Source organism: Scomber scombrus, chromosome 21 (genome assembly GCF_963691925.1).
Source record: "Scomber scombrus chromosome 21, fScoSco1.1, whole genome shotgun sequence".
Lineage (NCBI taxonomy): Eukaryota > Metazoa > Chordata > Actinopteri > Scombriformes > Scombridae > Scomber > Scomber scombrus.
Genome location: NC_084990.1, coordinates 9081540 through 9097638, shown reverse-complemented (window position 1 = coordinate 9097638; position 16099 = coordinate 9081540). Strand labels below are relative to the sequence as shown.

Sequence of the window (16099 nt, the reverse complement as noted above, 5' to 3'; positions counted from 1 at the left end):
ACTAAGGAAAACAGCCAAATAGACTCTACACTTCACTGAATTAAGCCTTTTAAAAAGATATTTGCTTTAATACCTTCACCAGATTTATTCAACTGGTATTTACTACATTATTATAATATTTTGTGAAGTGAAGTTTTTATATTTTGTAAAGTATTTTTGCTACCACTAAATGGTTGAACCAATAATTACAGGAATCAAGCTTTTAGCATGGCATATCACCTACAGTTTACAGTATATCCATATGAGAGTATTATCTCAAATTGAAAATGAGTAAGGTGAAAATAGTTTTTTTTTGATGCCCCAAAATAGAACACCAAATATATTTTAATTTTTCCCTTTTTGTTTTGAATAATTTGTTTCAATGTATTTATTTTAAATGTGTATTAATTAAGTGTATCTTTACTCATTTATTTTTATTAGTGTACCCACCATGTTTAGTTTAAATTTTTAAATTGAATAAAATGTTATTTTACATTACGTTTTTTTAACGGTCCACTTATACACACACACAGATATTTTGAGCCCTACCCTCCTAAGTGTGTGTCCCGTGTGTGTAGGTGGCATTTGCTACTGATGAAAAACACAAGATGAAAAAGTTTGGTCCCCCAGTGAATCCATACATACTTCAATGAATCTTAAAGCAGTGACTCCAAACTTTTTCAGCTTGTTTCTCTGTAAAACTTGTGAGACCTCATGATATTTATTCAGTATGTATTGCATTAATCATATTGTGGTGGCTTAGATTTACCGATTTGAGGCTGAGAACCTCTGCCCCAATGGAGTCTGTGATTTGATCTTGACTTGATTGAGTAAAGTCCAGTCTTTACTTCATTTAGGCTATAAGTTAAGGTCACTTACTCACTCATTAAGCAAGTCAATCGATGAGATTTTAGTACTGTATGTTGTCTCAGTTTTACATTCCTGTGACTCTACATCTTTCTTTTTTCCTCCCACTCTCAGTGGGTTCCTGTCTGTTAAATCTCCAGAGACTCCCTGTGTTCCTATTTATTCCCTCATTTAGCTGAGCACGGAATACCCTTACTTCCATTTTAATCAAAACCCAGCTTAACATTCATTGTCAAACTAATGTTGACGTTCCATTACCCCAGGCACAAGCTGTCTCTGTGCTGCCCACAGGCTTACTCTCTCTGTGTGTTCTCCCTCTCCACCACAGCACAGAGCTTCAAGAGCCTGACTGGTTTTTGCTGGGAAGCCTGGCCCTTCCCAGTCACATTCCCCCTCTCTCTCTCGATCTGTCATCCCTCCCAGTCTCTGCCGGTCTGGAATAGCTGCTGAAGCCAAGCTAATGCACTACAGTATATGATGGCCCTGGCTGGGACGGGTCCATAATTCGTTCCATTCCTTTTTATTAAACCCATAGCCACACTGTTATTAGTGCCTGGTGAGAAGAGCTGCTCTGTAACAGTGTGATATCTTCCATATGTGATGTTACTACCATCCCAAGGAGAGAGGACTGGGAGAGACAGATTAGACGGAGCTTTTTCCCTCTAATGGCAGTATGGTTTAAAGAAGGCCTAAGTGACATTCAATAGGACATGGGTCAAGAGCAACATGGCTCACTCTTACAGGCGTGTAATGCATCAGTGCAGTGCTGCAATGCAGGACTCATTATGGTAATTTCTACAGTAGCATTGTAAAACTCTGCCTTTAGTGCAAATCCTCTCTCCTTTTCTTGATCTGTCTTACAGCCGTATTGAATACAAAATATACATCCATTTTAGCAAAAGTAACACAGAGCTGCGATATATGTGAGATAATTAGTTTTTGCTAAATTTCTTGAAGGATCTAGTGACTCAAATGAATAGTTTGAATTTTTTAGAAATGCCCTTATTTGTCCATTAAAGGTAAGACTGGTGATTTTCTATTTTTTCTCATGTACAGAGCCAAACTAATAATTAGCTCATTCTACTTACAAGTGTTGTGTCGAAAGCCTGATAACTTATTCCTCTGTGCCGTAGATCTTTATTGTTTTCCAAAAAGTATCATAAACATGATACACACTGCTGCACTTGCTTAGAAACATCTACAAAGATGAGTAACAGCAATGATGTTTTCAATCCCCGGAGAATAGTTCTATGTAAAGCTGAAGGCACTGTGCATGCATAGGAACGGGGTTTGATTTACAGGGCTTTGCTAGCATGTTGCAAACATCACATTTTACATTTCATAAAACACAACCTCTTCACTTTGTGCAACATCTAGTCAAGAGGGTGTGATATGTAGCACAACAGGCTATGACAAGCACAACTAGCACAACAAGTCATAAAGGAACCCACATTCCTGCCCATGCACAGTGAAGTTATTAGCCTTTGGAGACATTTCTAAACAAACTGACATGCCCATACTCTTTCCAGCGAAGGAACATGTGACCCAGTGCAACAGTGTAACTCATTGACATGTTTTTAATAGTTTTTGGACAACAAGGGAGCTCTACAGCACAGAGGGATAATATATACCAGGTTTTGGATACACACATAATATTTGCAAGTGCATCAATTCATTGGTGGTTTGGCTCTGCACATGAGATGTGTTGACTATAAGAAAAATATAGAAAATTGCCAGCCACATGCTTTAAATATGAAGGTACAGCCAGGAAGCAGTTAGTTTAGCTTAGCATAAATGCTGGTATACAGCTAGCCTCGCTCTGTTAAATTTAAAAATAAAAAAAACACCTACTAGCAATTATAAATGCCTATTAGCAATTATAAACCTTATAAAGTTATATATCTTTTTTGAATATGTAGCTACAAAATCCACACTGAAGGCTGTTTTGCCCCTGCTGCCAACCTTTATGCTAAATTAAGCTAAGACTCATAACTATAGCTTTATATTTCTAATGAAGCGCTACACAAGACAGCAAATAATGTAAAAATGATAGATGAAAACTTTCTTTCCCCACAGTTACTCTTAGGAGTCAAGCACAAGCAATAGCAGTTCACTCTACTTGCATAAAAAAAAAAGAATAATGTTCCATTTTCAATAGGTGTTAATATTTGAACCCTTTTTTCTAGCAACCTTTTGATGGGGCAGTGGACAGTGGAGTGGATCATCCAAAAGAAATATAGATCAGATACATATACAGGCTGTGATATTTCTGGTAGATTAATGGGTTTTCTGACTGATGCGATACATCAGCCTGAGCAACAGAGAAACCTAATGACTCTCCTCCACCTCCTATGAGGAGCTCTCTGTTAATAATGGCCAGAAATAACTGATGTATATTTGCTCAAGTTGGAGACCCCCAGAAATCAGAATGTCAGTGGATGTGATTGTCTCAGTTGTTCTGCACATTAAATTCTTCCGTAAACAAATCATAACTGTGACCATGTGAGTATGAATCAGTATTTTTATAACACATTTGATACAGCCAAAGCCAAAAACAAAGGGAGACAAAAAAATGGAGACCCTCTTACAACCACACAATGAATATAACCAACATATAGTAGATGCATTTATATTGCTACCATGCGATTCTTCCAGCAAAGCATATGTAACCTTGGCACAAGTGAATTAGAAGACAAAAAAACCCATCACAAGTGTCTTGAATCCCTTTTTTTTAGGAAAAAAAAGCACAAATGATTCATGTCCAAATCTGGTACCCCTTCGGAAAGTAGAGATCCTAAAATAAGTCCAATAAAACACCATCATGACTTTTATATTCCAAACAGTAAGCCCTTAACTAGATTTAATGTCACTGTGATTGAAACACTGCATATTTCATTCTCTAATGAAACTATGTTCCATTTTAAATAATAAAGAAGCGGTTTGGTTTCAAATATTGAGGCCACGCAGACGACGATTTACACACATGATCAGTCCCATATGCTATAAAATCAGCACCTAAACAAAGAAACACTGAAATGATTTTACAATCAGCTCATAAATGCCATTATTGTCAAATAGCGTGAAACTGTGTCCTGCTTTGTACCAGTTTTAGGGGTGATGGTCGAGCATAATGATTTCATTGTTCAACGGAACACATGCGGCAAAGAAATGGAAGCTTCTGTTTCATATATCACTCAGCAATAATTGAAGAAATGTGTCTCTCCCCTCATTTGAGGGGGGAAAAACACTTCAAAGATTTTAAAATTTTATAAAAAAGTCACTTGGGGTCAATTCTGGAGCAAGACATTTATATCAGGGTTTGTCAGAGGGGAACTACCTAAACAGTGGACGTTGTGAAGATGTTTGTGATAGACTGGGACAGCAGGATGGGCTTTGATGTTGCTGAAATATGGGGCTCATGGTCTTTCCACAGTAAAGATGATGAATGGATGGAAATGTCTCTGGGTAACATTACATTGACAGTGGCAGTATATCAGGCTATCTGAGTGGATAAAAAGTTTGCGTGTGTAAGCCTGAGCATCTACTCAGAAAGTATTCCACGTGAATAAAACATAAATTTGAAAAACTTTCTTTTTCTTCAAGATTTAGTCTCCTTTCTACTGTAGCCATACTGTCTGCAGCTCTGTTATGTTCAGCATAAGTTGTGTGAGAAATGTCCACATCTTCTGAATCCATTTTCTTCAATATGAATATTTTCTGGTTTGTTGGTTTTCTTTGGGGATTGAACTGTGGGTTGTGACAAAAGAAAACATTTGAGGACATTACCTTGGGCTTTGGGAAACAGTGGAGGACATTTTTCAACATTTTCTGACATTTTATAGAGCAAACGACTAATCCATTTCTAGAGAAAATACTTGACAGATTCATCAATAATAAAAATAAAAATTAGTTGCAGTCCTAGTTTACTGTGTTTTTTTGCTACACTAGCAGTGGGGTTGTATGGATGTAAATGTCATTTTGTCAGATAGTCGGTCCATCACTTTGGACTGTATTTCAACAACTATTGGATAGATTGCTACAATGTTTGTTACCAATATCCACTAAATGCTACTAAACATCTCAACAACTACTAGATAGTTTGCAATTGCAATGAAATTTTATGCAGATATCTCCATCATGTCTGCCTCTGGATGAATTGTAATAACATTGGCGATTCGCTGACCTTTCACGTATAGCACCACCATGAGGTCAAAGTTTCAATCTGTCCAATATTTCTGGTTCATGGCCATTTATCTGGAAAACTATTGACATTCCCACCCAATGAATGAGTTGTGAATGATAGCATGCTAACATGCTAAACTAAGATGTAAACATGGTAAACATACCTGCTAACATCACCATGGTAGCATTGTCATATGAGTGTTGGCATGTACATGTTGGCAGGTGTGCCTTAATTGTGTTCAATATAAACAGTTCCTTGTAAACAAAACATATCAGTCATAGATTCTTTTGCCATTATCTATACACACCCAATTCCTCGACCTGCATGACGGCGTCAGATGATGCTGAAAATGCCACGGACTGAATTTCTTCGCCTATCTCCCATTTAATCTGACTTGAGTACGGGTGCACAGCAAATTTGGATTAAGGCCATAACTGTGCACCGCAAACACCAATATGATAGCAAACATGCCTGAGCTGGGTGTGTAGGTGGTGGTACCTGTTTTGCATCGACAACAACATAAAAGCGTCTCAACCACAGTTCCATAAAAAACAGAATCAATTTCAACATTCTGTTTCAGCATGACATTGTTCACTGGTTCAACTGAAAAGACTTTTTGTTTCATTTCAGTTTGGTTTTCAGTTTCCCCCAATTTTCATGTCATGCAATATAATGTTTCCTGTCTAACTTTAGTCTTACATTTAGCTAACTGTGACATTTAACCTGTAAAACAAGAAAACTCTAAATCAGCTACTACATCAAACAGCAGCCATAGCAATGACATGACCAAATGCCACAGTATTCCTCCCATTACCTCAGTATGGTAGCATAATGATGGGAGGGATGGCTGACATCATGCATGCCACTGATTTCTTCATTCATGCTGCTTTACAACGGCACATTATTAACATCATTTAAGATTTCCTCCGCAGTCGTATACCCCTGTCGTCTCACTGGACATGGGGATGAAGAGACAGGCTGCATTGTTCTAGCTGAGCCCATGCAGCTGGAGTCAATGGCAGAGAGCAGACCTAGCGGTGCAGCAGCTAAAGTCAGTCACACAGGTGGCAGGGAAATTACAGTGTACACATACTTGTAGTTTGGATGCCTTCCACTTCTGGAAGCCAATAAAGACTGCACAGGCTTCTGCCAATAACTGCAAAAGCTATACTTGGATGTAGAGTTTCAGGCCATGCCAAGATATTGCTCACCATGCACTGCTCATACTGAACAATATGTTTTAATGATTGGATTCAATAAAATAATGTTGATTGGTTCCATTAGATCCTTACAGAATATCTCTTTCAAGAGTTAGTACAGTGAAATGATTTTACTCTGAACAATAGGCCTTTTGTCTACGTGTGTGTGCACTCATACACATCTGTGCATGCTTGCATGTGAACTAAAACCCTTTGGTTCAACAACCTAAATACTGCAATTTCTCTATCCACTTCTCCTACAGAAAATTAAAACACTGTGAAACCCTTGTGTATAGGGTTTTTTGGTATGTCACATATGGCTGTAGTGTAAACATGAGTTCTTAGACTTGCTGATTGCAAATGTTCATTTAGATCAAACCATAAGCTCCGTTCAGCTGCTTCGTTAAACAGAGAAAGAACGATAAAGGAAATGTTGAAGCTGTCACATCCTTTCAAACCCTGCAGCTCGAAAAGGACTTGATGTTGGCTTTGTGTCGTCTTTATGTTGCCATGCCTCTGAGCAGTCATCGCTGTCTTTACTTCCTCCTCTGCTCTCATGTTTTATACAGGGTGTGCAGTCGAACCACAAATCTCCTGTCTGCTGCCATCATGATCATGGAGGTCCAGTAGACAGTTGTTTAATATGAACAGTGATGGAATAAGTATACTTAAGTAAAAGTGTCAGGATCACAATGTGAAAAATACTCCAATAAGAAATCATGTATTAATTATGATTGCTGATGGGTTAACATAAACAGCATTTTAATGTTGTAGCTGGTTGAGATGGAGCACATATTTTATATACCATAGTGAAGTAACCTTTACTTTATTTTATACATTCATACTCCGCAAAATAAGTTGTAACTACTGTACGTATGCCGTGTAGCACAAACACATTTTCAGAATTATAACTTCAGTCCTTGGGCAAACGTTCTTAGTATCTTTTCACCACTGAATGTTTAATAATAACTGGGCTGGAAAAAGAGAAATACCTGATTTTTGAGGGCGTGGGTGTCAGTTTGTAATGGTGTACTGTATAAAATCCATAAGCAGTATGGTTACAGGTTTGAAAAGAGGCAGCCCTGTTAATCTGGGTATTTATTCTTACTGTGTGCGCCTGTTGTACTTAATCTTATCACATCCTATGATGCAACAAAAAACTAGCAGTGCCACAATGTTAAAGGAATACTTTGACAGAATAGGTCGGTTGCACCCAGCCAAGAAAAGTAGTCCAACACAACACATAACCCTGATAAAACCACAACTTGACACATTTTAGACTCTAGTTTTTGAAATGAATAAACAAATTGGATACAGCGTGTTTATTCATTCATGAACTTTAGAGTTGGTGAAAGTCAAATATGTTTTTTAAAATATTTGGTTAGCTGTTTATAGTACTGTACATTTACTTAAGTAAATGAATGTACAGTAGGTTCTATGAGAAAAAGAGAAAGTGTTCACAGCAAAGCACTGATGGATGGATCATGAACAAATTACTGAACTCACAGTGAAAACCAGCATAGAAATGAATCATGTTTGTTCAGTTCAGCTGAGATGGACAAGTGGCACATTTATAAATATAATCAGTTATGCCAAAGTGTTAAGGTGCGCCAATATAGCTGCCTGAAGGTATATAGTTTGCTCTTATGTTGCTTGATTTTCTATGGATCTTCTGCACGTACAGGTACATCCCGTGCATGTTATAGTGCATCATAACTCCTTTGTAGTGACACACACACACAACACATAACCCTACTGTATGCATTTACATGTATGTCACACACATAAACACAGTCACTCGTGCACACAGCGAAATGATGGATGAATAGTCGGGGAGCGGCAGGATGGCTGCAGGCCCTCGTGGGAGCCGACCTGTGCCAGAGCAGCATCCCAGTCCCAACACATTCCTACAGTGAATGTGTTTGCAACCCTACAGGCACTTGCTGTTTGGTTCTGAATCATTCAATCAGAGCTGACAAACAAGACTTCACAGAAAAACTAAAATCACTCCAAAGAAACAATATGCAGATAGAAGAGCTGAGTATGATTGATGACAGATTAACAGAAGCCGTGAATTCATTATGAATAAATCATTGAACCAAAAGTATGCTTGACTTGATTTATCTGATGATGCTTTACAGTGCTGCTGTGATTAATGGACTCACAAACTGTAGTCAGAAAAACCTAATGAAATTAGAATTTGAAATTTTGTTTCATTTGAATAGCTTGCCACTGGTGCAAATAGCAAATCGATTCCTCTGCATAAGTAAATGTTCAATGTATTCAATCACTCCTGTTTCACATTATACAACATTATACAAAGTCAGTCAATACATTGATGCAACATTACACATCAGGCTGTCTGCTGAGAAATAATATGTTGACTTTGTGTTATTGTGTTGTGGATGTGTGGTGAGTAAAATGCTGTTACGGCTGCCATACTGCACTGTTTCTGTCAGAAATTAGGAGCATTTCACATTAACAGAAATATTGCTGCCTAAAAAAATCAACATTAGTCAGAGGGATGAGTTATCCGATCAAAACACCCAACCGCGAGGATTAGTCATCACAGACGAGGAACAAGGCTCTGTAGGGTTGGATGGGTTTAGTGTTAGTGTTGCACCTTCCTGCTTAGGTGTATAAGACAGTATCGCATGTCGGATATAGCTTTGTGCTATCAAAACAAACCAGGAAACTGTCAAATTTATCTCGGCATAGCTGTCTGAGAGCAAATCCCATGCTGTGACTGATGACTGGGATGGATTATCAAGGCAATATCAGGGATACCTTTTACAGCAGAGACTTGTAAAGAAATGACTCATATAGTGTACCAATACAGTATATGTGTGTGTGTGAGTGTGAATGTGTGTGTATTTGACAGCTTCTAGCCAATGGGTCCATCAATGATAGCCATGGTATTGTTCAGTGTCATTGTACTATGTGTTTGCTCAGCTGTATGGAGGTTTACTGTGCTGAATATGTGTTGAAATTGTACATTTCACTGTCAGCAACATCACGTAAAGTCTACCAAGACATCAGTGGACTAGACATAGGTGTCTTTTCATACAGCCTTGTATATGGAAGGTGTTTTGTCCTAAAGATTATAACTAAAGGTTGTAAAATCTCCAAAACAAGGAATCAATGAAGTGAAAGTTTGAATTTACAGAAAGGTCACATTCTAATGATTTTGTCTAAATAAATAAGCCTATGGGTTTTTATTAATTTCTCAGGATATGTTGGTTTTTTTTAATGGAGGAGAAAATTATACACAGACCTTTTCCCATATAGCTGTTCCCCAATCCACTCATTTTTGGTGGATTCTATTTTACTGTACAACAAGAACAGTGTTGCAAATTACTTTAACATGTGCATTACTTGCCCATATCTGTAGGATTTGGGCAGCATGAACTCATTCCTGACACTATATCAAAAAAGGAACCATAATTACCATCAGTATGTGTTCTCGCAGACATTCTTGCAGGCTTGGAGCAATGTGTAATGCATAAGCTATCCCCTTTTGGTTTTCAAATGTTAGGGCATGAACCTAATTAGCATTGGCCTAACCAAGGCCAATGCTAGTGTATAGGGCCCCTGACTGCTAGTTTGTGGGGGGTTTTCTCCTTGAATATAAATTGACACTTTTGGTACCCAAATGTCCTCATGTGTTGATCTAAAACACACATATACGCTCACAATGGCTAAAATAGTTTCGTATTGATACCATATTTGTAAATTCCATGTTTGTTTTGATTTTTGACATTTTAACAATGCAGCTAAGTTACCTAAATTAAATAAGGTTTTTTTTTTTTTTTTTTTTTTTTAAATGTGTAGAGTAGCTTTTGGTCTTATTCATGTTAAAACATAGAGCCCCCAAGCTAGAGATGGCCCTGACTCTATTAACAACTGGCTGTGTCTGTACTGTTACATTTTTTACATCAACATTAATTTACTCAGCATTCATACAATTTACTTTAAACTTTAACTAATGACATTTACTCGATGTTTTCACGTGTTATTTTACATGGGGCTTTTCCTGGTCCAACATTTTAATTGGTACATTTATGTGGGTTTATTTTCCTTACAGTCTATTACAGGATGCACATCGAAGTGTGCCATTTCCGACGCCAAGTGAAGGCAACATGTGAATTCAGTAGTTTGCCGCGAAAATCGGAATAAATTGTGAAGAAAACGGAAACAGGTAAACGAACAAATAAAAATATTGAATATATGTTGTAAATAAAGCTAGAATAATCTGTTTCTCGACCCTTCTGTAGCCATAAATGTGAAATACTATATAATTAACCGGAAATACCTACTCAATGTTATCAGTTAGGGCATTAGCGTAAACCTAAAGTGGCAGTATTTTATTAGCGAAGTTGTTAGCTTTAAAACGTTTTATCCACTCGAAATTAAACCCCAAATGTTCCACCTGTGTTTTATGTGTCTCCACAATATAAAGAGTCTATAAATGTGATAACAGCTGGACAGAAATGGCCTCTCACAGCTATGTTTCCATCTCTGAGCTGCATCCCAACTTCTCCCATACAGTGAGTAAAATGATTTTTAGCTAATTACTAATAATTAGTACTGCCTAAATTCGTTTTATAAAAGTCTGCATACTTGCTTTTCAGATGGTGGTCGGCATCATCATAGGAAAAACTGATGTCAGAAGCTTTCCTGACAGAAAAAGTTGGTATCAATATCCCTTTAACATTAGTGCACCTGAACAGCTACGTTTAAACACACATCTATCAACACTGAATCTCAGTGTGTTGTACTCCAGCTCCCTCTTCTGGTGAAAGAATATACCATCCCTGATTCTCTTTCTCTTCTTCTGTTTCTCAGTTTTCTGTTTATCTGCAGCACTAACTGAACCCACATGTGTGAATTTCAGATATCGGTGTAGACAGATTCACTTTTGGCTTCACCATTAAGGACTCACCTGACTTCTTCATCAATGTGACAGCCTGGGGAAATGACTGTTACATCAACGGGCTCTCCAGCAGCTTCAGTATAGGAGACTGCGGTGAGGAGATGTTTCTCAAGCAAAATGAATCAAATGTCACAGAAGAGCTTTCAATATATGATTAATATAGTGCCTAGATTCATCAAAATACTACAAAATGAAACTTTTGGCATGCCCAGCCTTAAAAGTCATTGAAAAGTAAATGCAATCAAAATTGAAGTGAAATGTTTGCAAATTCTTGATTTAAAGTAAGACTGAGAAAATGAAATTTAGTGATGACTATTAAAAAAAATGAAGATGTAAGCAGTTAAATGTGTAAATAGTTGTTTTTTTTCCCAGTCACCATTGAAAATCCTTTAATTTCCAACAAAGACCCAGAGAAAGGGGACAGATTTTGTCCTGCAACACCAAGGTAAGAGTCATGCTTACACTGCTGTGCTTTTAGACAGCTAGTGAGAAGTAAGGTTAACTCAATGTAATGCTCTTTAAAATATGATATAATAGTGTGTCATGTCTTGAAGGTGGTTCATAGGTCTGTATCTGCTGTCTCAGTCTCTACAGGCTGCTGGTGACGGAGGCCCATTCCCAGGTGTTGCTGTGCGCTGACATGGACACCATTGACAGGATGCTGCCTCTTATCCACCTGCCTGTGAAGGACTCAGGAGATTTCTACTCACTGGGAGACATAGTGGCCAACGGGCAGAAGCTGAACGGCACAGTGATAAATATACTGGCGGCAGTGAAATCGGTAGGGCAACGTAAGGCTGCAGTTTTTTAGGATTGAAGTGTTAATGCACCTTTGGATACACTTAAACATTTATATCAGTCAGTTAACGTTATGCAGTGCATTTTAGGAGGCATGGCTCCAGGAATGGCAATGTTGGCAGGTTGATTGGTCCACCACTTTGGTCCCAACTGAAATATCTCATCAATTATTGCATGAATTTCCATGGCATTTAAAAAAATTGTATAAAATTGTATGTTACAAAATTGTAAATTGTCCAATTTTTACTTCATGGCCAAATTCCAATTAGAATTGAACTGAAAAACTGTTTAGAGTTTTATAACTTCTTGAATGTACTCACATTTCCAATGTGTCTACATTATGTTGGTTACAGTGGAGAGATGATAATAGTGACAGCAGTGTGTTTTTCCAGTGGAGGAAATGTAAATGTCATAGTTCGTTGTACAAAAATGGTAAAAGAGGTTTTAAATGTCATAATCTGCTGACAACAAGTCTACTTACTTACATTTCTGCTTTACATAAGGGTCAATTAATGCTACTCTAAAATGTCACAAATGGTTTCTTCTGTAATGTTATACCAGAGTTTATTTTCCAGTTTTTTCACACACTTGTTGCATTAGATGGTGGTTTCTCAGATATTTTTCTCCATAGTAAGTCCAAAAAAATAGTGGAAAGTAGGCAGTTAGTTTGCTACGCTGAAAAACAACATTAACAAGGAGCGAAAGGTTGTTACAGAGTGCTCTGCTGTAACAAGTCAGTCATAGAAAAGTCTTGAAAAGTCATCGAGGCTGTGCTGGGGGGCCTGATAAGCACGAAGCAGGACGTTTTTTGACAATGACCATCGATGCTCAGCAAATATTTATTTGGTTAAAAACAAAGTTTGACAGTCAAACATGACAAAATGTCTCTATTTAATTCATATCTTATAAATTGCCTACTAGACTGTGTTGTGTCTATTCAGTCTGTGTGGTTATGTGGTAGCATGCTTGTTGTTTGCCTAGAACATACCGACTCTCCATAATGGACTCAGAGTTCAGAAAGAGGCCAGATCGTGCACATAATGTCACTGCTTTTTTTTCTTTTTTTTCAGTGAAGGGAGATATTGTGATAGGAACTTCAGATGATTCTGTTTACGTTTACAGATTGGAGAGCTGAAGCAGTTCACCACTTCAGACGGACGTAAAGGGCAGAGGCTGGAACTGAAGCTCTTTGATGACTCCGTCTCATCCTTCCCCCTCGTCTGGTGCGTCACGGTTGTTCATTAATTTGGAAAATGAATAAAGATTTATTACCTCGGTGGCTTTTTTGACGTGTTCCATCTCATCGGCCCTTTGGTTCACCGCCGTGTATCTTTACGTCACCGCAGATTTACTTTGGTGACATCAAGCTTTAGATTAACCCACTGAACTCCATGTGCGTTTGATTTTCACTATGGTCTCCACTGACCTCTGTTTCACTCACAGCTGGGACAGAGAAGCCATTCAGCTGGTGCAGACTTTGATACCGAAGGAGACGGGTAGGTTAACAGCTGCTGCTCATTCTCAGCCACAAAATGAGTCTTTATTTAACTGTTATTCCTGCCTGTCATGTCCTATTAACATACTGCACTAAAGCGAGACATGGAAGTGGATATTTGAGATGTAACTTTGTGTTTATGTTTAAGATAACTTACTGTTGTTTTAACTTCTATTCTTTACTCCAAGTACTCTTCATAGCGGACGCAAAGATTAGTTTTGACAGCTTTCGCAACGGCATGACCGCAAGTGTTAACTCGAAAACCGTTATCACCGTCAATCCCGGTAAGAAAATCACAGCAACGTTTACAAAAACACAGGATCTGATTTAAAGACCTATTGTGCAATTAATCAAAAGCAGAACTTCAACAGTATTGTGGGAATTCAATCAACCAGCCGCGGTTTATGGTGTTATAAGAAAAATATCCTCCTGCTGTGCAAGTGGAATATTTTCAGTGAGACATTCTCATTGTTGCTGTCTGAGTCAATCATACTTTACTGTCAGACACCAGGGAGGCCAGCCTGCTGTTCAGTTATGCTAAAGAGGTGTCTGAGTCTGGAGCACTGGATCAAGATGAGAAGGATGAGGATATTCCTGGTAGGTTAAAATACAGACTTCTGATACTGATACTGTTAGTATTAGAAATAGTGAAAGTGTTGCTGTATCTTGAGGTAAAATGTTTATTATGGGCCTCAGCTCATATTTCTCTCATTTCCTTCTCTCGGGTCATTATCATGTAGATTGTGCTCTGTGTATTTGAAATCCTTAATCTAGGTTCCTTATGAAGATTATAAGTAGGAAAGTGTGAAATCCTATCACACTACATTTATAAACAGTTATGTGATATGGTAAAGGTTGCTCTGCTTTGAAGCACGTCATTTATATTTCCCAGATGACAAGCAGAACTTGTCTGTTGTTGACGAGTAATAAGGCCGCAGACATGGATATGTGTTGTTGTTTCTGCAGTGGATTCCATCACTGATGTGTACACCGTGAGTCAGCTGAAGCAGAAGTCCCAGGAGAATCCTGAGGCTTTCTTTGGCATCACATACAGCTTCATCTCCAAGCTCGACCTCGACTCTGCTGTTTCAAAAGTCATCAGGACACGGTGGTAAGGTCACACAAGCAGATGGGATGGATCCATTACCAAACTCTTGCTGCAATAAATACATTTTTCTCACATATTAAAGCTAATATAACGGTGTGTCTCAGTTCCAGGTGTAAGTTCCAGGTGAGTGATGACATGCTGAGCTGCACCAACCAACTGTGTCCGGCGAGGGATCAAACCTTTTCAGCTACCACAGGCTTTGACCTGCTGGTGGACATCACAGACCACACAGGCACCCTGCATGCCTGCACCCTGAGAGGCCCAGAGGCTGAGAAGACACTTGGCTGCACTGTTAGTATTACTTTAAATAAGGCTGATTCTAAAATTAGTAGCTCGTACTGTATGTGCAGATATTAAAGGACATAAGAGCAGGGAGACACATACCAGTACACGTTGAACGTAATATGCCAGAACACTCACTGCTGAATTCTCCTCATGTTTTCAGATCAACTGTTTTGGGCACAATTCAAATTATATGTGTGTGTGAAAAATCAGGAAACATTTGCTGTTTGCTGCTCACAGAAACAAAAAAATAGCAGAGAAGGATGAAACGTTTAAAAAATGAATGATTGAGGATATAGATGTAATAATGTACAGTTCTGATTCAAGTAAAGTAGTAGCTGAAATTTCAATACATTCAAAGATTTATCTGTGCTTTGGCTGAGATAAACATCATTTCCATTTCCTGTGTTGCAGACAGAGGAGTTTGCCAGTTTAACAGATGCCGAGCGGACTGCAATGAAGTGGAAATTTCTTTTGGAGAGATGCAAAATATACATGAAGGTAGATATTCCTTCTCTAGCTTGTGGGTTACTTCTAAAGACAAATCACATATGTAGTAACAAATATGTGACATGATGTTTTAGATCCTCCCATCCACTAAGGTGAAGACTGGGGTCAGAGGGGTGGTCCTGGCCTGCTCGCTGGCAGACCCCGGCGAGGTGAAACAGCATATGTCTGCCCTGCTGCAGCGGCTCTGATCAGCACACACGGACACAGACTGAACAGGAAAGATGATCTGTGGCAGTTACAGTTTCCTTGTTCACCTGACAGCAGCTGTTTTTGATCAGATGCTCTGATAGAGATGTTAACAAGTACAGAATTCATTTACACATACAGGTTTTATGTTTGTGGTAATACTTCCACAGTATTTATTTATTAAAATTATTTATTTAATTATTTATTCAAATGTACTGTTCGCTTAATTGAGTTTGTAAACTGTTAAATTATATAAGTTATCCATTTGATTTATGAATAAACTAACTTATCAATAATAAAGGTTTGTTTATCATAAAAAGTGGTCTATTATATCATAAAGTGACTTGTTAAGTATTCAGATTGAAAACGTCATTTGAAATAAAACAATTAACAGGTCATTAACAATTAAACCATTCATTTATTAATACAGAACTTATATGTGGAATTAATGCAGTGAGACACACAATGCATCTAATCTTCATACTTAACAGTCTGTCAGAATTTGACTACTGAAGACTTGTATGAGACAGATGACTAGAAATGGAGAGAGGAACAAAAC

General features: G+C 38.0%; 1 protein-coding gene across 1 annotated transcript; it reads left to right on the top strand.

The window, feature by feature from the left end:
* The first annotated feature begins 10718 nt into the window (after positions 1-10718).
* meiob (meiosis specific with OB-fold) lies at positions 10719-15542 on the top strand. The gene is made up of 13 exons (XM_062443188.1): positions 10719-10775; positions 10860-10917; positions 11123-11254; positions 11534-11606; positions 11747-11942; positions 13082-13182; positions 13403-13455; positions 13643-13738; positions 13959-14051; positions 14421-14565; positions 14667-14853; positions 15259-15345; positions 15429-15542. Exons 1-13 carry the CDS (start codon positions 10719-10721, stop codon positions 15540-15542), a joined length of 1392 nt encoding a protein of 463 aa, XP_062299172.1.
* Positions 15543-16099: the final 557 nt, after the last annotated feature.

Coding starts and splice junctions, on each gene's coding strand:
- meiob (XM_062443188.1), top strand. CDS start 10,719: ATGGCCTCTCACAGCTATGTTTCCATCTCTGAGCTGCATCCCAACTTC. Junction 11,607..11,746: donor TTTTGTCCTGCAACACCAAG/GTAAGAGTCATG, acceptor CTGCTGTCTCAG/TCTCTACAGGCTGCTGGTGA. Junction 13,183..13,402: donor TCATCCTTCCCCCTCGTCTG/GTGCGTCACGGT, acceptor TTTCACTCACAG/CTGGGACAGAGAAGCCATTC.